This window comes from Dermacentor andersoni, chromosome 4, assembly GCF_023375885.2.
Source record: "Dermacentor andersoni chromosome 4, qqDerAnde1_hic_scaffold, whole genome shotgun sequence".
NCBI classification, from domain to species: domain Eukaryota; kingdom Metazoa; phylum Arthropoda; class Arachnida; order Ixodida; family Ixodidae; genus Dermacentor; species Dermacentor andersoni.
Window position 1 is genome coordinate 216,714,700 of NC_092817.1, and position 26,765 is coordinate 216,741,464.

Consider the following 26,765-nt stretch of genomic DNA (forward strand, 5'->3'; position numbering starts at 1 on the left):
CTGCGTATCGTTGCAGGTGAGTGCACTTCTGAGTGGTGCCATGGATGGTCCGGACCTGGCTCGTCGACTGGGTTCGACTCCTGAGCCTTGGGAGAGCAGCTCTGAGGACGACTCCTGCTCTCGTGTAGCCGCATGCGACCCCCTGGTGACTGGCTGCTTCGGCGGGGATCGGTGGCACGACTGTTGCTCCTGCTGCCTGTCTCCGGCAATGCTGGACTCTTCTTCTCTCTCAGCTTGGGTATTGTGCTCTACTTCTTTCTCTCACACTTCCTTTCGTGCATGCTCATTTCGGGGGACTGAGATCATTGCCTTTAACTCACACTGCCCAACTAACATGCCAGGTCTTGTTTGGCTTTGTAGTGCTGACGGTCACGTATGCATAAAAAGCTTCACTAATATTGCTTTCCTTTTCTCTGTTTCTCTGAGGGGTGTGAGAGGGAACCTGAATAAGCCGCTCACACACACAGAAAAAAAGGCAGGATATTCAAGGTTTACCTAGAGCTTTTATGTAAAGCGGCTTATCAGTCGGTCAGTCGGTTCGTCATATTTTCTGTTGTTCCCTGAGGGGTGCAAGGGCGTGCCTGAATAAGCCACTCATAGAAAGGAAGGTATGATGCTCAAGGTTTGCCTAGGGCTTTTATGTAAAGCTGCTTATCAGTTGGTCGATCAGCTGTGTGTCCCCAGTCGGTCAATTATAGTGCAAATATGGACTTTAGAGAAACAGCCGTATATATTAACCCATTAAAGACCAGCGTGACCATATGGTCACGTTAGTCTGCACAGTGGATTTCATTTAATTAAGATTAACCAAACGGCACCAAAATCGCCTTTGACAAGCCGTTAGGCAGATGAGAGTTCCCTTTATGGATATCAAGTGGCAGCAGGTGTCAGTCGTGTTGTGGGAGCCCCTCGCAAAGGCGGGAATAAGTGTTGCTGTGCGAGTAGCGTCGCCATGCATCACTCCAAGGGGTAATGTGTTTTTTTTTTCACTACTTGTTTAAGCAATAGTCCGATATCCTTACCTCCATATTGCTCTTCGAATATGTGACCTTCGATGAGCATTTCTGAAAGATTTATATTTGATTTATCCGTCAACGAGCGTGTTATCTTGCGCGTTGCCATATGGTCACGCTAGGCCTTTAGGCTACCCAACTTTTTATTTTTTTAACAACTGCATTCTCATCTCTTGCACGGCTGCTGGCGCCTTCCCGCAGTGGTTATTTCTTATTTTAATGTCTGAATAGGTTGATGTTGAAATAAATAGCGAAGATACTCGAAGAAGACGATGACGACGTGACAGTGATTTGTATCGACCCATGAGAGGCTAGCACCTATTCGGATGAAGACTCAGCCCATGAAGACTCAGGCGGGCTCATTGACAATATAATCTCGTGGCAGCTATGAGCCGGCGCTGAAACTGTTTTCTCTGACGGACGCCGTATTGGTGGATCCGACTCGGACGATGACGACCCCAGGCGGGCAACGTGACGGAACATGAGAGGTTTCTTCTGCCGTAGTTGATGCGGCCATTCCTGCTTCTAAGTGGATGAACGGTGATCTCCAGAAAAGCCTTGGCATATTTCCCTACCCAAGCTTTGCTGTTTACAGGGGCTTTTCACCTGTTGAGTTGTTTGAAATCTTTTTTGACGAAGCCGTCGTGGAGCTGCTAGTCGAACAAACAAGAAAGTATGCGTTATTTTTCAGTATGCCAGACCGGAGGTTACCAAAGAAGAATTAGGTTTTCTTGCAGTGCTGGTTTTGTCCGGCTATAACCGCTTGCCAGGGAAAAAGTGCTATTGGGACAGCGGCTTGCATATGCGCCACACGATGACCTACAATGCTATGCGAAGAAGTCGCTTCGTACAGATAATGCGATTCCTGCACTGTGCGAAATGCAAGCCTAACGCTTAGTGACAAGTTGGCAAAGGTGCGTCCATTGATGGCACTATTGAAAGCAAAGATTCTGGAGCACATTCAACCTGTGTGTCACCTGAGCTATGACGAAAGTATGATTGAGTATTATGGTCGTGATGGCTGTAAACAGTTTATACGCAGAAAGCCTATCCGCTTCGGCTATAAAGTATGCTTCCTAAATGCCAAGAACGGATACCTTGTAAACTTCAAAGGGTATCAAGGCAGGCAGGGGATCCCGGAACATCTGAAAAATATAAAAAGGACTTCGGAAAAGCAGCGGCGCCATTTCTTCAAATGGTGGATGAACTCGCAGCAGAGACACACGACCTTCCTTTCTTTTTCTATTTTGATAATTTATTCACAGGCATGCCGCTACTCAGGCATCTCAAAGCGCAGGGCTACGAGGGCACGGGCACAGTGAAGCGGAACCGTGTTCCCAAAGAGTGCCTTATCGCTCGACCACAATTCGTCAAGCGCCAACCTCGCGGGCACGAAGAGCCCGTGCAGAGCGACAATGGGATAATTGCTGTCCGCTGGATGGACGATTCTGTAGTAACAATCGTAAGCACCATTCACGGCGTAGAGCCAATGTCATCTGCAGACAGGTACTCTCGTGTTCAGAAGAAGCAAATCGAGGTGGCCCGCAAAAAACATTGTTGCTCAGTACAAGTTTTATGAGAGGTACGGACCAGATTGATGTAAATGTAGGCGCCAACAGGATTGTAATCCGTGGCAAAAAGTGGTGGTGGCCAATTTTCACTTGACTTTGTGATGTATCTATCAGTAACGCTCGGGCACTAATTCGCAGGCAAATTGCACAAAGCTACCTGATGCGATGGGCCAATAAGCATAGAGGACCTGGTCAACGCAGAATCCCAAAGACTGGTGATGTCCTGACTGGTACACGGTATGACCAAGTGGCCAACTTTGTTGCACCAATACCTAATGGCAAGAGGAGGAGGTGTGCATGAGATAATTGCAACAGCGCAGTGCACACACAATGCGCAAAGTATGACGACGGCATGTATATTCTATGATTTAAACCATATCACACTAAATAAGTGCTCTACTATTCGCTATGTATGTTTTTTGTGATGTTTCGTGGCTTCAAATAAATGTTTTTCACTTCGCGTATTTTGCTGTAGCGCAAGGGCCCAGTGTGACCATATGGTCACGGGCTATATTTCAAAATCTAATTAGGCAAGAGTAATAATTTTTTGCATTTGAATTATTAGTACAAAGATAAGTTAATATATAAGATTTATTTCAAGATATCAAGAAAAAAAAGAAACCGGTCCCTAATGGGTTAAAGAAAAGACACGCCTAAACTTGCCTTAAGTACGATAGTCACGGTCCCCAGAAAATGCTAATAACTCAGGCTAATTTGTTGAAAAGTTGGGACAAGATCGATAAGAGGAAGAGCGTAGACTAGATGCATTACGCCCATCAGAGACCAGCTTCTCGGTGACTGTGAAGATAAGGATGGGAGAGCTTTGTATTAAAGGGGTCCTGAACTTGTAGAAGTTTGCAGGGACAACATGGCCACAATTAGTACATGACCGGGGTAGTTGGAGAAGTATGGGAGAGGCCTTTGCCCTGCAGTGGGCGTAGCCAGGCTGATGATGATGATGATGAACCTGTATTCAAGGGGTCCTGAACCACCTTTCTTTGAATATGTGCACGTTGCTCTGCAGGGGATGAAGGGCGGAAAGAAACGATGGAGACAAGCGCCGACTTCCAACAACCTAACTTTGTTATCCAAAACACACATATATAACCCTAGCACAACAGCACATCTTGCCTTTTAATGCAATAGGGCGAAGGGCCCCCTGTCGCAGAAAATCCAGCATCAGCAGAGTTGTTAGTGAGCTAAAATCCCCGTATATATTTGGGTATATCTATATGCCACGCCTTTCTATGTGACATGCAGTATATGCTGGTTATATTACCACACCATTCTATCAGTAATGTTTCTCATACCTTGTCTTACATTCTTGACAAAGTTATTCCTCGGAATTTTGAGAATGACAGCCCACAAACGAATGTCATGAAACACTAGCAGTGCATACCTCTTATGTTAAATCTTCTCAGACTTAAATATTAAAAGTGCGAAACGACAACAGAAACCTAAAAATGATGTAATTCATTTTGCGCGGCTGTGCACTACCTTTGGGATCACCCCACGCAAGCGGCCACGTTTCTACCAGAAAGCTCACCTTTGTACATAGCGTTCGCCGCCAGAATTTTCCCGCAAACACTACAGTTACACAAGGTGCAGTTGCCGTGAAGCGCGAGAAGCAGTCAGGGATCGTTGGATGCTTTGTGTTCCACTTTTGAAAGCGAAGCTTAAGCGTCCTCCAAGATTTAGAGCGCAGCTTTTAGGCGCCCATTCCTGCGCGAGCATCGGCCCAGCCGAGCGAACGAGCAAAGGATGAAAGAGCGAATGCGGAGTGCAGCGGGGAATGAAAGACGTGAGAATGACAGCAGAGGTGGAGGGTATGGCGAAATGTTGAGGAGAAAAGCAACGATGGCTACGAGATGGTGCCCGAGTAGCATGCGTCGTCTGGGAGGAAGGTCCATCTGCGGCAGCTGCTGTGAATCGCGCCCATACGTCACATTGTGCTCGCTGCCTCTTGCAATCCCGAGATTAGCGAGGCAGCCGGCCCACGCTTCGCTCTGTTTGCAACTTGCCGCACAAGACAGATATAGAGTAGCACTCAAATTTCGCATTTCGCAACGGTCGAAACCGTTGGTGAATTTTCTTTCATGCCTCAAAATCGCCTTGGAACGAATACGGTACCTCCAGGAAAATATTACCAAAATAATTTTACAGGAAGACCTTGTATGAACGTAGATACTGCAATGGCAATATTTATCTTTTTCCTATTCGATTTCAACGTCTTCCATTCCGAAGGAGCGGGGCAGTGCCGCACGAGTTAAAGTGGCAGTGTCCCACTTATAGAGGGCTTGTCACAACACCCCACATGTTATTTACGCTCAGCAGACGCAGATTGTGCAACTGTAAGTGCACGGCGAAGCTGGAGTGCACGGCCACATGTTCCTGTCTGGCCGCTCTATGGGCAGCGGGCCGGCTTTGTTTTGCATCGATATTAGGCAAATCGAGAGTCACTACTTTGTAGCACTCAGTAAAATGTTTAATACAAAGCCCGCCTATACCCAGTAGTTAGTGCGCACTGGCGCGCTTACTCGTGTAGATGCTAACATCCATCATTCCTCGCAAGGCGCGGCTGACATACCACACATGTGGTCTGAGCTTAACTTTCGCACAGTTTGGTGCTCGCTGCAAATCGAAATTAGCGAGACCAGACGGCTATACGACATAGATAAACAATGCGGCCAATGATTCATTCCTACGTGGGTGGGCTCGGCCGAGCGTGAGCAGACGATGGTTGGCTTCTTTTTGAAGTGCATAATTATTAACCAAATTTGAAGCGCAGATTTTCGCTATCAGCCTGTTCCGTTCACTACTACAGCTATTATACAGATGAAGAAGCACACTGACCGAAACGCGATTCTTGTATCCATCAATGGCAGTGCTCTATGGCAATCTGCTATATGATGACATATGACAGCCGTCGACGGTAGCCCCAAAACGGTTGAGGAGAAGGTGCCTCTGTTGAAAAGAGAGCATTTGAGAATAAAAGTTGACTTCCTGCTCCGCTTGTGATGAGCCCCACATGCAGCTCCCGCATACAAAATTTGACTGGGACGTTGACAGGAGCGTATGGTGTCCACAGAATGTGCTTTTTCACCAAGTTTGAGGGGTGGTTCAGGACCCCTTTAATGTACTGCAACACACCTTTATATACACGTGGCTCCAAGGTAAAGTGTAACACATATTTACAGAGCAGACCAGTAGAACTAAATAACGCTGGGAGATTTTTCCCGCTTGGTGGCGTCGATGAGTGTGCGATTCTCGGACAATGTGCGATACTGGATGTGCTTAGGCTTCAGACTCACATGGGTTCTTGTGGCTACTGAAACCACCCTTAAGCGTAAACAGCCATGGTGAAACATTTGAAATGACCCGCGCCTAACTGAAAAGCTTGCCATGTGCCACCTAGACATGCGGGATCGAAATCTCAGTAAGCGACTGATTTACCTTTCCCTTTGTGCTGGAAATATTCTGACTAATCAAATGGTCTTTGTTCCTCTTAGTGTGCCATCCACCGAATGTACAGTTCTGCATTGCTTATATTGTTACTGATCTAGAATGGATTTATTTACAGTGAAAAGGGTTGGGACGGTCCGATACAGCCGATCATCCAAATCACTCGCGCCACTTTCTTTTTCCATTCCGCGCTTCTCCGATGCGGCGTTACATTTTCCTCCGGGGCAGAGGAAGCTCAACGAGCGAGTCAGATGCGCGTTGATCGTACGGTTTCAATCGTGCGATGTGCACAACTTGCGTCTTGCGTGAACGGCGGTTATCCGCCGTCACTTTAGCGATGACATAGGTCACTTCACTCAAGCACGCCAACAAGCCCAACGTGTTACTTTAGTCGGCTACCAAAGCTGAATAAACACTTCTTGTTAAGCTACCAAAGCTGACACAACACTTGACACTTGAACTCGATGCTCACACTTCACGACTTCCCATACGCCGGGGTTGTCTACTTCGCTGCTCGAAGCCTGACCTAGAAACCAAACAACGTGCAGCACGGTGAGCACGCTCTTATATAACATGGCCCGAACATTCTTGCAGTGCGTGCTAAGTTGCTTCTCCCTCCCCCTGGTCTCCTTCAAAAAGCCTTCTCGACCGTCTGTCTGCGTGCACGCTCCGTCGTCGCAGGGAGAAGAAAGCCAAGCTCGCGGGCCTTCGAGTTTTATTGAGAAAATTCTCATATTTTGCCGGCGGCCCCACCAAAAACGCCCAGCGTTACCCATAGCAGCCTTACAGGTCGCTTCCAGCGACAACGTTGGCATACCTTTCAGTGGGCTGAGCAGGGATGTCATCGATCATTCACGGAATATACAGCCGTCGCTTGTCGAATCTGCAATATTAATGCTCGCGTTGATTCCGGTTGTTGATGACGCACTCGATTTTTTTGTCCCACGGTGGTTGCGATTCAATTTCAGTAGCTATGGTTGACAGATATTCCCGGAATCCGAAGGAGAAGAAGAATAAGCACCGGAGCTGCTGTGTAATAGGCAGCCACGCCACAGTGGCGAAGGATACCCAGGCGAGAAATGACGACTTCCCGCAGGGACCGTGGGAAAAATTCACCGGAATGTATCTATGATGAGCTGTGCCAGCACTCTTCATAGAACAGTGGGACCTCCTTTCTTATGAGGTGGCTGTGGGTTAAGTGTGTGTGGCCAATTCCCGGACAGCACAAAACCACCTCGTAGAACCGTTCACATTTTCTGGCACTCCACCATTAGCTCAATATGGGTTTAATGCTGTGGAGTTCATTATGGAGCTCAGAGTGCCATTCATTTTGTTATAAACATTTTATTTATATTCCTGAGGATTATGTGTAGTCTCTGCTGGGCCTATATTTAAGGGCAAGTTCATAGTTTATGTTTCGAATAAAGAGTTGATTTGGGTATTTGGGAAGGCTTCTAAGTCTTGGAAGAGAATGTGCACAAAAGAAACACCTGCACTTATCAAGTGGCTGTTTCTTTCATTCCCTGCAGAGACTCGGAACAGTTGATGTTCAGAGAGCTGCCGTTGCCAGTAGGAACCCCTTATGGTGAAGTGGATCTTGAACTTTTAGGGTTGTCATCCTCTTCCTTTGTTGGTGCAAGGAAAATCTATGTAGTCACGGCAATTTAAGGCTGTGCTGTTCTTTCAACTTTTGGGCAACTGTAGTTCTTCAGTCGATCTGTCCAAATCCGTACAAAAAAAGACATGATGCCCCCTGACCCCATCGCTAATCTACGTGGGGTTGGGGGGAGGCACAATCTCTCGAAAGAATTTCGCGGGAGGGGGGGGGGGAGGCGTGGGCTCGAGCCCTCCAACCCCCTCTCGTCGGCACCTATGGAGTGGAGTCTTGAGGGTGACCGAACCATGGATGTTCGTATCATTATGTTGCGAGATAGCTGCCGTACTGGCGCAGTCACCTGTTTCTCAGCGTGTACACAGGGCTGATAATGTTTGCCCAATATTTTCCAGCAGTTCAATGAGAACAGCTTGGTGTAAGCAACCTATATACGCATTTGTCAAAAAGTATTATTTGGCCAGTCTAATCATATGTGCACCCCTTTAAAAGAATGTGTCGCTGTAATATTACACTTCCCTGCTTCACCGAACATGGCACTGTATGTGCATATGTTGACATGATGTTCCCTGGTTGTATTAGTGTCATTGCCGTGGTGCCCGTGCTACTCGATAATCTAAAGCAGTCGTTCGTAATTTACTAGCTTCTCAGTTATTCGGACGTCTTTTGTGAACAGTATTTATCAAAGCATATAAGCTTGATCTTCTTGTTTTTACAAACTCCGCAGAATCTTCATTTCTTATGGTACTTCAGAATTGAGCAAATATTCAACATTCCATTTTGTATTCGGGGTGTTTTTCTGGAATATTCGTATTTGATCGATTCGATTAAGAAATTTCACTTAGCTACAACCATAGTGCGGGTTGTAAGAGTTGGCGTCGGGCATGTAAAGAGGGGTAGCTGGCCCATGCCGTCGTCCAACTTATCCACGCTAAGGACGTTGTTCAAGGGAGGAACGTGTTCTCATCGAGGACAAGGGGTAGTGGACTTATTTTCAATATCTACATGAAGAGTGGAGAACGTTGCATCTCATCAGTCTAGCATGACTCAAATGAAGCACACCGAGGAGCTTAAAATGGGCTTCTTAAAACTCTCCCTGTCCTTTCTAGATCCATAGGCCAGGGCAACTGCCGTCCAACCTTCTTCCAGTCGGAGCTTCAAAAGTTGTCGCAGGGCCCGCTTTGAGGGCGTGTCGTTTGGCTCCGCCAAATGTGTCTCGCCATGCGGGCGCCGGTAGTCTGTCCGTGGGGGACGCATTGTCAGCTTCACGAGGCGATTCGTCGCTATCCCCACTGGCCGATTGTAACAGGGCACGTCAGGTGATGCCACGTATACGCTAAGCAAGACGAGAACAAGGTAAAAGCTGAAGCCAACGTTTCGACAAGTGCACTTGTCTTTTTGAAGGCGACATATGCCCCCCTTGCCACAGTATTCATAGGTTGGGTTCTTATGAAGGGGAGAGGGGGTAAGCCAGTTGGGCGAGGCCATGGTCGATGATGAGTTAGCGGCGAAGGTTTGGGATGGAAAACTAAGGTGTGCTATTACTGCCGTGCGTAAGCCAGAGTGACCTACACGTCAACTGGCTGACACAGGGCGCTACCTCACATTCATTCCTCCACCGATGTTGAATAGCACACCTTTGTTTTCAATTCTACACCCTCGCTGCTAAAACACCATCGGGCGTTGCCTCGCCCACTCGGCTTACTCCTCTCCCCTTTAGAAGAACCCTACCTGTGAATATTGTGCCGAGGAAGCCCCCAACCCTCTGTACGTGACAGCATTACATACGCCCAAGCAAGTTACAAATATATTGCTTCAGAGTTCTTCCTAATGTTTGTTCGCGATATAACTTAAGCTGCAACTTCTAGTACGCTTAAGTTTTATTTCTCATTTCCAATAACGATGTTCAAAAGGCAGACACAGGGCACCATGCACTTCATTGTCATGTTTTGGCGCTGCGACCGGTTTGCCTGTGCCCTTTTGAATGCTAGCGATCCGTGAATTCCACGATACGGGTGTTGCTTCGCGTCAAGAGATGGTGCCACGCAGCTCCTTCAGGCGCCTTTCTTCTAGCTGGGCAGTGCGCTCTGTCTCCCTCTGTTTCACTGCCTATATTGCAGCCTTGAACCGGTTTTCTTCTAGCTGGGCAGTGTTCATATGGACCAGTTCACAGTAGGGCGTGGTGCGTTGTGATGAAGTGTGCAGTTGCGAACATGCGCTACACCCATTTTAAGATTGTGAGTTGTATCATCTGCAACCAATCTGCTTTGCCGGTTCCCATTTCATGCTTACATCTACTCTCGATTACGGGAGAGCCAGCAATTCCTTAGAGCATTTTGAAAATTATTTGCTTCATATGCCTTAGGCAGATATGACAAATCAATAAATGAACATATTTTATGCGAGCGCACCAAAGCGATAATGAGAGTCGCCTACCAATTGAAACTGCTGTAGGAAAGTGCAATCCACGCGATGATAACGACGCGGACAGGTTTACCTACGTTAAATCGTTGTTGTTGCATGCCTCGCTATCACGAGGGAAATGTCTACTTTCTTGTTACAAGTGCGGTGTCGGCCGCAGCCGTGTTTCCCTGAGCTGACTGGAATTGTAGGGAATGCTTGCTTTCTTTCCAACAGGCAGTTCGGATGAAGTTCGTTAATGGCGGCGACTGACAGTCGGGCAAACGTAATTGATTGAGGTTAAGTGCTGCTCTCCGATGTTCGTTTGTGCGCTCCGCTGGCGTTCGGCGCCTTCCCCAGCAGGGAGAATCAGCGGCGCCTTTCCTGAGCACACCGCAAACGTGCCAGCGATCGTTGCTTCGCGCGCGGGAAAGAACCGTGCCGGGTGAGAAGGACTGCTCTCCAGGGACGAAACACGCTCCGGGAGGAGAGCGGCCAAGCAGCGAGCGCTTGCTGACTGCGCCGCCAGGGGCGCTCCAGTCAGCCCGAGTCAACGTGCCGGCGGCTTCGGTCCGGGCGCGCACTCGCGTGGCTTGCTTTCGGAGCGCCGAGCCACCTCGTGTGCGGGCTTGCGCGGAGCTCCACTGCGCCGCAGTCGTCGTGGCCATTCACTGTCACGTTTGCGCTGCATCGAAGCTCTTCCCCGGGTGTTGCCGTCAAAGCTGTTCTAACATGGTCGCGGCGATTTCGTCGGCTGTGATGTGAACCGTGGATCGCTTCAAGTGTTCGTGCCAAGTTTACGGATTGTGTATACTTTGCAGCCTCGTATTTCAGGAACAACTTGCCGTCACTGACGCAGTTCGGCAGGTTAATTATTTGTGCTCTTTCTGAACTGTCGAGGAACTTGGAGCTGCCCAAGTTTTCTTCTCTTGACCTTTTTGATAAGACGGACGCTCGCCGTCGCCCCAGGACAACAGCCTCGACAGGCTGCACCTGTTTGTCGCTTGGCGATATAAAGTCGCTGAGAAAGATGTATCGGTGCATCTAGGGAACTTGAAGATGGTCTACACGATTGTGCGTCGCATACCTCGCCAGGATTTCCAATTGCCTTCTCCAAGAGCGCAGATATGCTCATCAACTTGAGTACATCCAGACTCGCGCATTGAGGCAAAATGTTAGCTTAAACTTGATTGTTCGAGCCTCATCACGCACTCAGGCTGTTCATCTTCCAGGCCCCGCGCGATCTTGCATGGCTTTGTTCGCTTTCAAAGTGTAACTAGTGCAGTACGCCGAATAATTTAGGAAAGTATCCCCTGTAGTGTCTGTCGTCTGCGGTTCCATATTTGTTGGGGAGACGAGGTCAATTTACATATACTGTGATGCCATAGATTGTTTACTACGGTATGTAATTTTCTGACTGCCCGTCTTGCCATCTTCCGAGTTTGCGTGTTCATATCAATGACAGACGACCGAGCTTTCCTCAGAGATATATTGCCTTTTCAGAGTCTTGGCGCTTTGCAGACACAGCAAACCCAAGCCATTGAAAAGGTTGGTTTTGTCTCAGTAGTGCTGCTGTGCGGTGCGCAGCGTAAGCCCTGCCGTGGTGTGTTCACACCTTCCTCCTGTGCATCGTCTGCGAGAAAGGAACGTTCGCAGAGTTGCATTGTGCGCTCTCCGTGCGCTTTTGAGAAATGTCGGAGCGGAAGCTTAGACTTGGGCATGCAGGAAGTAGCTGCGCCTGAACTCCTCAAGCCACAACGTATTCAGTGCTTGGTCCTGAATTGCATGCAAAGTTGTCATAAGCGACACGTTGCCTCAAAATACATTATGACGCCTTTATTGCACGAAGTCGTCTGTACTCCCTGTCTCTGAAAGGAACGTTGCCGGGTGACTTGCCCTTCAACACTGGATTTGTTGCACGAAAGATGTGAACTGTTGTGCTTCATTTTGATATCCAGCATAGTAGCGGCCACATTCATTACCCGCAGTTTTCTTGGGCATTGCATCTGCTTGCTGCAGTGTTTTTTGGACATCTTAGGTTGTACTATTGCGGTCACACGTAGATTTTCGTGGAGTGTTTCAAGCGACGTTTCTTACAAGCCTTCACGTAACGGCCGTGGTCAAGTGTGTCTGCCTTACGTCCTTTGCACGTTAGAATCGCGGTTTTGTCCACCTTTATGGGAGCTGGTGGTCATTACTGTTGGACAGGTTCCCTCGTGGCGGTGCGCTGCGTTTTCTCTTCGCGAGCGCGTTTCTTTCTGAGAGTAGATTGCGTTCCTACTGTGACCTGACTCCTGCAGGGCGAATTATGCAGCAGGGTAAACTTAGGTCTTGTGCAGCCTTTGAAATCTCGCTACGTGTAAAATCATCTCTCTTCCTTTGCACCAGGTAATTTCATCGAGTTTCACAAATACAGCTGTTTATTTATTTATTAATGGTATTATTTTTCAGCCGCAAGTGCCCAAAAGCCGTGGTCCCAGTGTTTAGTGACATTCATTGCGTCACATAGAGCAGGAAGGAGGTTGTGGAGTTTGAACTACGTAGGGTTTCACGTAGTTCAAACTTTTTGCTTGTGAATACTGCTGTGTGCGCACCTAGACGTAACTTCCTGGTGTGCTCTATCGAGACCGCTTTCGAAGCACCTGTATCTCAGTGAGGGCGGTCATGAAGCGTGAAGGGGTTTCTCAGCTAAGGAACTACGCTTGCCTGTCTTGAAGGCTCATTGAGGAACAGCTGTTTTCTGTCCCGATGTTTTATCGTCTACTCCGGATGAACTCGTCCGTTCCCTTAGGAATAGCATTCTGGTAATCCCTCGCACTGTTCGTAGGCAGGTTGCCGAAACTGTCTCTCGGCATCGTCGTTGCCTGCACGAAGCGCACCGCTTGGTGGATTTAGGTGGGCGTTCAACCGTCAGCTTAGGTACAGTTGTCTGGCTCTGGCGGTTTTGTTACCGCCAAACTGTGGAGCGCCGAAATGTGTCAGCATGCGTCCATCGAAATTTGCGCGCTCATTACTTGCCCCTTGATTCGTAAGCACGGGCAGTACGCAGTTTACTCATCCGCTTATATTTATTAAGCACTTTGCGAGTGTAAATTTGCGGACAAACCGTCGAGCGGCAGTACAGGATCCACAAGGCAGTACCGTTGTTCTTTTTTTTTATCGCCGACGAAACGACGTGACAGTCCGCCCGAGCTGGTGGGCGAGCCGCTGAAGCCGTCGCACCTACCGTGTTCATGACTTAACAATTGTTCGGTGACGTGTTCGCGCTGGCGTTCCAACCCCCGTGATACAAGTAGTCTTCCTCATTGCGCGGGGAGAGCCGCCTACGGAACGCAAGACCGTGACGAGAGACGGTGCCATGCGTCGGTGTAACGTGAGTATAACCGTGTCATAACCTTGAGGTTTGCGTGTGGACACTCCTGCTCTGTTCCCTTTCATCAAAAAATAAGGAGGAGACGAGACCAAAAGCTTGGCACGGTTCCCATGCCATTTTATCTTGGACAACATAGCACCGCTAGTGCACATATTATAATGCGCTGAGTACTACTTAAATTCACGGAAGAATGCCCGACCCAAGGACGATGGAGCGTGGTTTTCAGTATTTATTTATTTAAGAATACCTTACTGGCATCGCGAGAGAGGCATTGTGTAAGGAGGGTAGTACAAGAAAAAAATATATTCCATCTAATAGAATTAGGTACAACATAAACACAGTTCCATCATTTCAATATAATAACGAATTTGTCGTCCCAGATCAATAGCTGCACTTGGCCGGAAAAAGTAAGTAGTACAGAACAGAAAGCAGAATAATGCAATAGTGGTACAGTTACGGGAGTAGTAACGAACTTATATAGTGCAGCAACAACAACAAAGTCATATAATACCAAATATATTGTTACGCTCACAAAAGGCGTTACTTTGAAGCCGGGTAGAGTTAGATGCGATGGCCTTGATCAGCTGAGCGCCTGTCGATATTCAGCTAGCCAGCCACACCTCGTCTTCCTTGTTCACCACCCTTCGGTGCCTCCGCATACTGTTTGTTGAGGCGTGAACCCACTATGCACGTAAGAGCGTCACATTTCCCTCCGCGCAGACGAAGCCCGCAAACAGGCTGTCGAGAAACAAAGGGCTTTAAACGAGCGACATGCGAAAGTTCAGTCTTTGCTGACCGTCGACCATTTGATGTGAGACGTGCTATGCGGTAGGTTAATTCGCTGATACGAACAGTAATAACATAGGGTCCATCATAGTGGGCCCGCAGTTTTTCACCCAATCCACGTTTCCTGGTTGGTTTCCAGAGCAACACTAAGTCACCAGGGTCATATATCACGTGTCGGCGGTCGCAGCGTGCCTTGGAGCGGTCTTGTGAAACAAGAGTGCGTAAAGAAGCAAGTCGTCGGGCTTCATCAGCAAGACAGACTGTCTCTGATATACAAAGATTATCGTGGCTGGAGAACGGGAGGATAGTGTCTAGTGTATAACGAGGCGGACGAGCGTAAAGAAGAAAGAAGGGACTGTAGCCCGTAACTTCATGCTTTGAGGTGTTAAATGCGTACGTAATGAAAGGTAGCACGCTGTCCCAGTTCTTATGATCTGACGCGACATACACGGACAGCATGTTAGTAAGAGTTCTGTTCGTGCGTTCCGTAAGGCCATTTGTTTGGGGATGATACGGGGTGGAATGTCGAAACCTTGAAGCACATAGACGAAGCATCTCTTCGACCACGTCTGCAGTGAACTGCCGCCCACGATCGCTGATGATGACTCTGGGAGGTCCATCTTGGAGAATAACAAAACGCAGCAGAAAAATACACACTTCGGTTGCAGTAGCCGATGGCATTGCCGCTGTCTCACAGTAGCGTGTCAAGTGGTCGGCACACACGATAATCCAGCGATTCCCGTCGGATGAACGCGGGAAAGGACCGAGGAGGTCGATGCCAACTTGCTCAAAGGGAGTGCTGGGGGTGGCACTGGATGGAGTTGACCAGGAGGAACACTCGTCGGACGCTTGTAACGTTGACACTCGCTGCAGCTGGACACATACTGGGCGGTCGTCTGGCGCATTTTAAGCCAGTAGAACCTTTCTTGAAGGCGGTAGAGAGTTCGCGCAGAACCCAAATGACCAGATGTTGGATCGTCATGCATAGCGCGCAAGACGGAGACACGGAGGCTCTCCGGGACCACCAGAAGATATCGTGGGCCTGTAGCAGAATGGTTCTTTTTGTAAAGAACCCCATCACGAACGCAGAAACGAGTGGATGGTGCTGATTGCCTTGTAGTAATGAGCAGTGGTTCTAAAGTTCTGTCTTTTTGTTGCTCGACCTTGAAGGTATTTAAATCAGGAAATCCCGGCTCCAGTGATGCGATATAGCAGTCGAAGTTGTCCGCGTCGCACTCCGTCGTTGGAAGCGGCATGCGCGAGAGGCAGTCAGCGTCGGCATGACGGCGGCCGCTTTTATAAGACACGGTAAAGTTATATTCCTGTAAACGAAGTGTCGAACGCGCAAGCCGGCCCGACGGATCACGGAGATTAACCAGCCAGCAGAGAGAATGATGGTCTGTCAACACAGTGAAGCGGCGCCCGTACAGGTACGACCGAAAGCGCTGTACTGCGAAAATAACTGCAAGACATTCTTGCTCTGTAACGGTGTAGTTACGCTGGGACTTACTTAAAGAGCGACTCGCATAGGCGACGACGTGTTCTTTGGTGTCGACGCGTTGAATAAGGACAGCGCCGATGCCAATACCGCTAGCGTCCGTATGAACTTCTGTGGGATCTGCATGGTCGAAGTGTCGGAGAATGGGATGTGACGTCAGACGAGACTTCAGCTCATTAAAACTAGCTTCACATTCAGGAGTCCATTCAAAGGGAACGCCCTTCTGTAGGAGGCATGTCAGCGGATACGCGATGCTGGCAAATTGAAGTTTGAAGTTTATTATTAGAATTTTGACAATACAAGATTGTCATGGCGCCGGAGCAAAAGGCGAGACTATACACGCCTGACTAGGCCCCTGGCGCCACGAGCACAGCAGACAACAGTGCAAAAAAAATATATACATATATACACATAATACACACATATACATACTTATATATACGAATGTTACAATTGTACATACAAGAAATCATTGCAACACAATCAGTATAAATAATGAAAATGAAGAAATAAAGTGCGTACAGAAAGATACAGGAAGGCCAGAAGGCCACATGGGAACAAAAAGTCTTGCAACGCATGAAATTGCATATCAGTCGAAAAAACAGGAAATAAATTACAAAAAAAAAAAAACAGGTGTCATTTGTTGGAAAAATACAGTTTTGATTTCTTTCTGAATATTGACATGGTTGAGGAATCTTGCATGATATCAAATAAAGCATGCTCATCATTAAGTAAATTAGGAATCTGCCACTGTAAAAGCTGATTGCCGTAGTTTGTTCTAGTTTTTACCTTAATAAAATTCCTAGCTCTTAAGGTGTAGTTAGTTGTGGTATTAGTATATATAGAAAAAAAGTTCTCACGATTACTTATGAATTCTAAAAAAGCTTTTTCGGATAACTTTTGTTTATACAAACTAGCGACACTCAAAATACTGTCCTGGTGAAAGTACTCAGAGGTATGTTCGTACATCGATAGGTTATTAATAATACGAACACACTTCTTCTGCATTCGGAATAGAGTTTCCAAGTTAGCCTTAGAAGTGACACCCCAGATAAGTAGACAATAGTGGAGTCTAGAATGGATAGTAGAAAAGTATAACTGACGTTTAAGTTTTAAAGGTAACAGCGTGCGATGCTTATTGAGCATACCAATTAATTGTGCTATGCTACGTTTAATATAACTTACGTGATGCGTCCACCGTAGATTTTCATGGAAGAGTACACCCAAGAACTTGTACTGGGAAACCCTTTCAAGTGGTTGCGATTGAAAAATTAAAGAAGATGCGAACTTAACTGGTTTGTTAATAGGAGTAAAAACAATATACTTTGTTTTTTTAACATTTAGGCTCAACTGATTAGCCGATAGCCATACTGAAAGGGAATTTAACCAGTTGTTAATAAGAGGAATTAGAGTAGAGATGTTATCAGAGGAGAAAAAAACGTTTGTATCGTCGGCATATAATACAATATCGGGTGTTCCTGGTATTGCCACGATATCATTGATATAAAGAAGGAAAATCGTAGGACCTATAATAGAACCCTGCGGGACGCCGTACCTAATGTCTGCTAAATCTGATTTTATGCTGTTGAGTTCCACAAATTGGGAGCGGTGCGATAGATAGCTACGCAGTAAGTCTAAAGCAATGCCTCTAATTCCATAAAAGGGTAATTTAGAAAAAGTATGTCATGTTTAATTGAATCAAATGCTTTATTAAAGTCTAAAAATAAGCCTATCGTGTATTGTTGGTTTTCTATATTGGTAACAATTTTATCACGTATTTCAAGTAACACAGATTCAGTGGATTTACCCCTTTGAAAGCCATACTGATTCGGGGATATAAGGTTATGCTTTTGCATGTGTCCAGTTATTCTAGAATTTAAGGCTTTTTCAATAATTTTTGAAAAAACTGGAAGTATTGATATCGGCCGGTAATTACTGATGCAATCAGTTGCGCCACCTTTATGCAAGACGACGATCCTAGCAATTTTCATGTTATCCGGAAATGTGCCTGTAGAAAACACAATATTTGTTATGTCACAAAGAACACTGCATAATAAATCCGCGACTGCTTTAATTGGTGCTATTTTAATACCGTCATAACCACAAGAAGAGCCGTTCTTTAAATTGCTAATAATGTGTGCTATTTCTGTAGGTGTAACAGGACGAAGATACATAGTATTTTGCAAACTGGTGTTAATATAGTCCTTAAAGTTGTTGCTAACTTCTGAGTCAAAGGAGCCAAAGCACAAGAACTGCTGATTGAATACTTCCGCGAGGGATTTACCACTTAGCACTCTATCGCCGTACGTAAGTTCCACGAATAAACCGGCGGAAGTACGAGCAAAGGCCTAGGAAACTGCGTAGCTCTTTTACATGGCGAGGTTGCTTGAAGGCTTCCACCGTAGCAGTCTTCGCTGGATCAGGTCGTATACCGTCCTTATCCACTAGGTGTCCCAGAACGAGTGTTTGGCGCTCTCCAAAATGACACTCCTTCGAGTTGAGCACCAAACCCGCATTGTCCAAGCAATCTAGCACAAGATCGAGACGTGCGTTGTGCTCACTGAATGTGCGCCCGAAAATCACTACATCGTCTAGATAGCACATGCATACTTCCCACTTCAAACCACGCAGAATGTTGTCCATGAAGCGCTCGAAAGTTGCAGGCGCATTACAGAGCCCGAACGGCATCACATTAAATTGAAAAAGTCCATCTGGTGTTACAAATGCCGTTTTCTCCTTGTCTGTCTTGTGCATAGGAATCTGCCAGTACCCCGACCTCAAGTCAACAGACGAAAAGTAAGACGCTGATGAGAGGCAGTCGATAGAATCATCAATACGCGGAAGAGGATATACGTCCTCTTTAGTGATGGTGTTGAGGCGGCGGTAGTCAACACAAAATCGCCATGTACCATCTTTCTTTCTAACCAGAATCACTGGCGCTGCCCACGGACTACAGGATTCTTGGATTACATTCTTATTTAGCATTTCGTGGACTTGGTCATTGATCACCTTGCGTTACGATGGTGAGACTCTGTATGGTTTCTGTCGCAACGGTTGGGCAGATCCCGTATCTATGCGATGGTGTATACGAGAAGGAGGAAACAATGGTGGCCCCTCTTGCTGGAAAATGTCAAACAGTCGGGCATGTTTTAGCAGGATATTCGCCACTTCGTGACGCTGCTTAGTGCTGAGTGACTTGTTTACCGTAGTCAGAAATGAGGCGTGCGCCGCAGGGCAGGCATTAACGAAATGGCGCTCATCCGCAGAATCAAGGGCCTCTGTAAGAATGGCGAGCGATAGCACTTGATCTTCATGGTAGGCAGCAAGTTTCAGACCCTGTGGCAGTATTGTAGGTTCACTCGAACAGTTTACGGCCCATAAGTTAGTGCGTCCCTGAAGCCGGGTAGAGTTAGATGCGATGGCCTTGATCAGCTGAGCGCCTGTCGATATTCAGCTAGCCAGCCACACCTCGTCTTCCTCGTTCACCACCCTTCGGTGCCCCCGCATACTGTTTGTTGAGGCGTTAACCCACTATGCACGTAAGAGCGTCACAATATAATACCAGTGATAACAGTATCAGTAGCATCACTTGGCTGAAAAAGAAAATTGGCTTCCATTCCACCCTGTGAAAGTGGATGTACAGCGAAGCTGTTGCCGACGTTAGATAAGCACAGCCAACGTTAGACGAGTACCACCACCCCAACTGACCGTAGCTGAAGTTCCTCGAGTTTTGCAGCGCGCGGCTGCTGGCCGTACTGCCATTTCTTTCCCACCTGCCATTGCTCACGCTCCTCTTCGCCAGGCATACGTTGCCTGCACACAGCGGAATGCGTTGCCAGGCTGCTCCTCCTTGGACCCCGCCGTTGGGCTGCGCCGCTTGGCGTCAGTCCACGCGCCGCCAGCTTAAACCCCTTAAACTTCGTTAGGTAGTGATACTCTCCTCCTCCGCATTGTCACCTCCTCATTTTTCCTCTCTTTGACGCTCCCTCCTCGACCGTGGCGCCGCCTACACTGCTCGAGCGTAGCAATGGCGCCAACATGCGCTCCTCGCCACTCCGTAGACGCTTCTCGAGCGAAAATGGCGCTGATGCACGGGGTGAGGGCCCACGTGATGCTATTAGGCCAATAGCGACACTGCGTCGGCCTCGGCCAGAGCGCGCGAGGAGGAAGCGGCATTCTTGAAAGCGTGGCAGTACTTTATGAAGTTTAAGGGGCTTTACGCCAGCTGCAGGTATGCTCTGTCTCGCGACGTCACTTTTCGAGCGGCCGTTTGAGGTCTGTCTCGGCGGCCGCTAGGTGGATGCACTGTTTTGGGACAGCACCGCAATCTCTCATACAAACAGGCGGGTACAGTAATAGAGGAGCAGCTCCCAGGTTTATTTTATGCGGACGACATTGTGTTGCTAGCTAACAAGCAAAGTGATTTGCAACGTCTGGCTAATATCTGTGGGCAGGAAGGCAACAATTTAGGTTTGAAATTTACTGTTAGAAAATCAGGTGTTATGGTATTAAATGAAAACAGCGGACAGTGGAGATACAGGGCCAGGAAATACCTCGCGTTACAGAATATAAATACCTTGGTATATGGATAAACGAAGGCAATAGATATATGAAAATACAGGAAAAAACAAGAACAGTGAAGGAGAAGAGAAATGCAGCCATAATGAAGCACAGAACGCTATGGCGATACAATAGGTACGAAGTCCTCCGAGGTATGTGCAAAGGTGTAATGGTTCCAGGACTTACTTTTGGAAATGCGGTTGTTTGCCTTAAATCAGGGGTACAATCAGGACTCGATAGGAACCAAAGACCAGTGGGTCGCCTCGCATTGGGCACTGTTAAGAACGGCCAGCTGCAGTGCCAGTTTTGCCACCCAGTTGCGACTATGGCGGCAACATTCCGGGAGCGTCGCCGCACACCTCTAGCCACGGCGTGACTAAGTCGACTGTGTGTGAACAACAATACGTGCGTCGTCGACTCTCCGTCGTTGGGGCCGAGTTTGACGAACTCGCCATTGTAACTAAAGTGGCTCGGCGGACCAACTATTGTTACTGATTCGCGGGAACTTCAACTGACACGCCTTCCCACGCGCCGACCAAGACGCGAGACAATGGGCGGCCGGCGGGCGCGCTGCAGTTCGGGGAATAAATGCCCCTACGGTGCCTCGTTCTCCCCTACGGTGCCTGGTCAACTCGCCTACGGTGCTTAGACGGCCGTTTCCGTCACCTGGGTATCGGGAGAGGACCGAGTGTTTAAAAACCGCTGTTGTGCGGCTGCTCAGGACACTCTCTCTCAAGCAGTCATGTTAGACTGATGTACTTTCTCAAACAGTCATGTTAGACTGATATAAATACTGTAAATAAACCCATATTCCTCGTTCTCGATGAGAAGCAGTCCTTCCCTTCTTCAACGTCCTCAGCGTTGCATAAGTTGGACGACGGCATGGGGCAGCTACCTTCTAATTCATGCCCGACTCCAATCTTGACAACGGATCACGAGCGATGGGATTGAGCCCCCGATCATAACAACTGGCTGACAGCGATGAGATGGACTTTGCGACGTGGTGCGGTGACTGCGGTGAGTGCTTGGTTCTTGCTTTGACTCTCTAGGCTTCATTTTATGGTTGTTCTGACTAGAACAGTAGGGAAGCTAGATTGTTGAGTGTTAGCTAGGTTTTGTTTTCCTAGCTAGATTTAGCGAGCAGGATCAAGGCAGTAAAGCAGCAATCATGGAGTTAAGGAGACTACTGAGAGACGAATTGTTGATTGTTGGTGAGAAACTGGGCCTAGATGTACGCAAGGAAATGCTAAAATCGGAATTATTGCAGCTATTTTCCGAACAGGCCAGTGAGGAAGAAATTGAAATGGGGTTGGAACTTCTTAAAAAAAGAGAAGAACGAGACAGAGAGAGAGAGAGGCACGTGAGTTAAGAAAAATGCAACTTGAAGTTGAAAGCAAGCGTTTGGAGTTGTCTCAAGGAAGTGAAGGGGCTCTGGGACGATCAAGTGAGGCAGAATCGTACCGCATGGACAGGCTATTAAAGCCATTTCTGGTCGGGACCGACATAGGCTTGTTCCTAAGCAATTTTGAAAGGACTTGCGAGAAGATGAACTTCGGCCCGAGTACATGGCCACAGCGGTTGCTGTCCATGTTGCCGTGTGAGGCGGCGGAAGTAATCGCCAGACTGAGTGCACAGGATGCATATGATTATGCAAAAGTTAAGGCTAGTCTCCTGAAGAAATACCGCCTTTCAGCCGAAGCTTTTCGGCAAAGGTTTAGAAGCACAGGCAAGAAAGATAGCGAGGGGTATCCGGAGTTTGCATACGGCTTAAAGGCCAACCTAGTCTAGTGGCTGAAAAGCGCGGAAGCGTACGACAGCAGAGACATTATCATTGAATGCATGTGTCTAGAGTAGTTTTACAAAACCATCCCCCAAGCTGTGAAACTGTGGGCGCAAGACAGAGGGAATGTAAACACTGTGGAAAGCGCGGCTGAATTAGCCGTAGAGCACGCAACCCGTAGAAAGTTGAACGCCGAGGACGGAAATTGGGACGGTCGAAATGGACCGCGGAAACCATTTCCGTTCAAAAACGGTTCGCAGACTAGACGATCGGAGCCTGTAGACATGGAGGAAAAGCCCGCAGAAAAGAGCGAGGAGAAACTTAACGGAGAAACCGCACAAAAAGAACAGAAAAGAAAATTCGAATCTTTTAGACCAATTCGCTGTTACAAATGCCACAAACTGGGACATATAGCTGTAAACTGCGAGAAGTCTAGCGTAGGTTTTTCCTACGTAGAGGAAAAAGACGAAAATATGGAACTTTTAAGCCCTTATCTTCACGACCTGCAAGTTAATGGCAAACCATGCCGAGTGCTAAGAGACAGTGCCGCCACGATGGACAATGTCCATCCGTCTTACGTTACGGTAGATGACTTCACCGGTGAAGTAGCATGGATCGAACAGGTTGTAGAAAAACACAGCTATGTCCGCCCATGGCCAAAGTCAAAATCTGTCGACCACTCGGGGACCTAGACACCGAGGCTGCAGTTTCCAAATTTTTGTCACTGCAGTACCCTTACATCTTTTCGAATCGTTCAAATCAGTTACTGCGTGAAAAAGGGCTTAAACTGGGAGAGGGCGTAGTACAAGCATTGACGCGAGGCCAAGCTCGTAAAATCGCGTCGCTTTCGGCCGAAAATGCACAAGCTGCTCCAGCGGAAGTAGCAAAGGAAATAACTGCAATAACCGAATCCGAGCTAGGCTCGAGTGATGAAAAAACCGTTGAGGACAGCCTGCCAGCTGACCAGTTCAATGAGAGCGTAGCACTAGAGTGTCAAAGTTCAAACCTGCAGGAAGAGCAAGCTGACGCACTGACAAGTGAGACGGGGTCGTTATTATCACCGGCCTCAAAGAACTTTGATCAGCTCTTACGTGTGGATAGAGAGTCACTGGCAGCCGAGCAACAAAATGATGAGAGCTTAGCTAAATTACATGACACAGCTAAAGAAGGCATTGCTAGGCGCAACGTGACGATACAAGAGAGAGGAGGATTGTTGTATCGGCACTACAGAGACCGAAGGGATAGGAGTCCAGATCACTTAGTCGCACCTACTAAGTACAAGGCGGACCTTTGAGTCTCTGTCATGGAAATGGGTAGTCTGGCCACCTAGGCATAAACATATGAAAGGAAAGATTGCTTATGGAATACTACTGGCATGGCTGTTTCAAAGACGTAGAAAACTTGGTAAGATCATGCGAAGCCTGCCAGCGCTCGGGTAAACCAGGAGAAACATGGTCAGCTCCACTAAAGGTAATGCACTTGATAACAGAACCTTTGAGACGACTTATGATAGAGACGGTAGGGCCTCTACCAAAGACAAAGTCGGGTTACAGGTACTTCTCTACCATGTTGTGTCCGGCTACAAAGTTTCCAGTAGCAATCCCTCTGAAAGAGCTCAGCTCCACCGATAGTAGACGCGCTTTTGACAGTATTCGCACAAGTTGGGTTTCCAGCCGAAATTCAGGCGGATCAAGGGTCAGTATACACCAGCGCACTAACTTCCACATTCTTACAGAAGTGCGGGGTAAAGTTGATACACAGTTCTGTCTATCACCCTCAGTCAAACAGTGTAGAGAGGTGACATTCGGTGCTTAAGCGAGTTTTGCGTGCGCTCCGTTACGAGCACAAGGAGGACTGGGAGAACTGTCTTCCGGCAACATTGTTTGCTTTGCGAACGGTTCCTCATGAGGCTACAGGGTTCTCGCCAGCAGAACTAGTGTATGGGAGGGCACTCTGTTCTCCACGGAGAATGTTGAGAGATGTGGGAGGAAAGAGGAGAGTCCAACAGTGATAGGATACGTACTAAATCTGCTGGAACGGCTAAGTGCGACCCAAGAACTAGTCGAAAAGAACATGGGAGAGGCGCAAAAGAACGGCAAATTCTATTACGACAAGAATGCGAGGCTTCCTACGTTCAACGCCGGAGACCACGTAATGATCCTCAAACCTTGAAGAAAGAACAAGCTTGAAGTTCACTGGGACGGGCCCGCTAAAGTGTTGCACAAACTTTCATATACTTACTGTGCTCTGAAAATGCCCGGTCGCAGGAAGGAGGTGAGGATATATCGCTGCAATTTGATGAAGCCGTATATAGAGCGGAGCGGAGTCGTTAACTATACTATCAAAGAGCAGGATGGCACTAGTACCAAGTTTAAGGAGTATAGGGCGACCTCCAACTCTGAAATCTGCCTAGAAGAAGTAGTAAAACATTCGGTAAGCTCGCAGGCTCTAAGACCCGAGCAGCTAGATGAGCTAAAAGAGGTGTTAGGGGAATATGTCGACTGGTTGAGCGATCGGCCAGGTAGAACCGAACCCATAACATCAAAGCCTTACAGGGTTGTCTCCAAGACAGAGAGAAATTATGGAGGCAAAGATACAGCGCATGCTAGAGTTGGGAGTTATTGAGCCCGCTGAGAGTGACTACACGTCACCGCTAATACTGGTAGAAAGCCCTAACAAGGACCCTCGTCAGTATGTTGACTACAGGAAGTTAAATACCATCACTAGGGATCAGCTGTACCCGATACCGAACATTGAGGAACGAATTGAAAGAGTTAGCGCTGCTGAATACATTTCAACTATAGATCTCGTGCGGGCGTACTGGCAAGTTCCCCTTTCAGAAAGTGCCAGCCGCTATGCTGCATTCATCTCACCTGTAGGCACTTTTCGCCCTCTCGCACTCAGCTTCGTACTGAAGAACGCGCCGTTTAGCTTCTCTAAGTTAATGGATATTGTCCTAAAAGACTTGCAGGAGTTTGCCTTGCCATATCTGGATGATGTAGCAATATTTTCGGACAACTGGGAACAACACGTATCGCACCTCAAACAGGTGTTCTCACGGTTGAGGTAAGCCGGCTTAACGATGAAAGCGGAAAAGTGTAGATTTGGTTGTTCACAGGTTACTTATCTGGGCCATGTTGTCGGCCAATGCACGAGACGGCCGGTCGAGCTGAAAATAGGAACGATTGGACAATTTTCTCAGCGGCGCACGAAAACAGACTGTTCATTTTTGCGACTTGTGGGGTACTATCAACGGTACATTCCGAATTACTCGCGAATGGCAAATCCATTAACGGACGCCCTCCGAAAGGGAGCACCAAGTAGCGTACACAGGGATAAGGACAAAGAGAACGCTTTCCAAAGTTTGAAAACGCTATTGGTTTCTCGTCCTGTGGTTCGCGCGCCAGACTACACAAAGGAATTCGTAGTTCAATGCGACGCAAGCGACAGAGGTATGGGCGTGGTGCTTAGTCAGGTCGGCGACGATAACGAGGAGCCTCTATGCCAGCCGTAAACTAAATGTAAGAGAGGAAGCCTACAGCGCTTCAGAGAAGGAATGCGCTTGTTTTGTTTGGACCGCCCAGAAGTTGTCGCGTTACTTGTACGGAGCGGAGTTCATCTTCGAGACCGACCACTGTCGTCTGACGTGGCTCAATGAAATGTCACACATAAATGGCCGCTTGCTCCGATGGAGTCTCACTCTCCAAGAGTACAACTTCTCCGTTAGACATAAGAAGGGAAAGTTGCATAGCATCGCGGATGGTTTGAGCAGACTAATTTGAATTCTGCGTTTGAACGTCCCGCCTAAATTTTAGGCTTACTAGTGTTAAATTTGTTAAGGCAAGAAGATCCCCTCTCATTTAGCAGGATTCCCTCCACGATTGCTGAATTTGTCAGCACGAAATTGCTTCAGAAATTGGCATAGCGAAATGCAGCATTTTTTTGTTTCTGCACTTATGTTTTTTTTTTTTTGAAGTCTAGCGGGTCTAAAGTGAGAGCCAAGGTACGTCATCTCGGCGCAGAGCCGCGTTGGGGGGTTCATTTTGCAGTTGCCTGTCCTTGTTGGATGTTTTGGGGCGGTGACATCATTACACAAGTGGTCGCTGTTAGATACGGGACCGTTTCCTGAGCCTACTTCGAATTCCCCAGACCACATCGAATCACAGAACAGCTAATTAAGGCGCGCAGAAACACGGATACCACATTCCTGAGGCACGGCACGTGCAAACAAGTTGGCGGACCCCACTTCGTGTGCAGCCGGTGGAGCTATTCACTGCTTGACTCTTCCCGAAAGTGAAGCGAGAGCCCGGCACTGTGGCGAGTAATGTGGGTCCCGAAGCAAGACGGCTGTAATGCGCCGTGAAAACCTGGCGGCGTCGCCCCCATCCATGTATTCTGACGGCGCATTGCAAGTCAGCAAGGCAAGACCGCAGAAAGACGAAAGCCCTCAGACAAACACACGAGCAGCGACTCTCTTCGCCGGGGGTGACATCATCGCACGGGCGCCTACTATTGGCCGGAAATGAAGACTTGAGCGGGCTCGCCGATTGGCTGAACATGGCGTCACCTGAGCGGGCTCTCCCATTGGCCGAACGTGACGTGTTAGCCCTTCGAGACACCGAAGGGCTAAAAAGATGCAGACCGGTAGCAGCAAGAGAGAATTCCTAGAGCATTCCTTAATTCATCTCTGTCGAACTTCTTGCGACGGGC

General features: G+C 47.8%; 1 protein-coding gene across 3 annotated transcripts in view; it reads left to right on the top strand.

Annotated features, from left to right (window-relative positions):
• Positions 1 to 26,765, top strand: part of Tmtc3 (Transmembrane O-mannosyltransferase targeting cadherins 3) — a 789,094-nt gene that overhangs the window by 106,763 nt on the left and 655,566 nt on the right. The window contains exon 2 of one of the 3 annotated variants that reach the window (XM_050185292.3): positions 17 to 238. The exons of 1 other annotated variant lie outside the window; for it this stretch is intronic. In XM_050185292.3, the coding sequence (XP_050041249.2) occupies positions 17 to 238 (222 nt within the window). Of the gene's footprint in view, positions 1 to 16; positions 239 to 12,093; positions 13,432 to 26,765 lie in introns of those variants that run through there. One more of the 3 variants, XM_055074786.2, reaches the window with a different exon arrangement.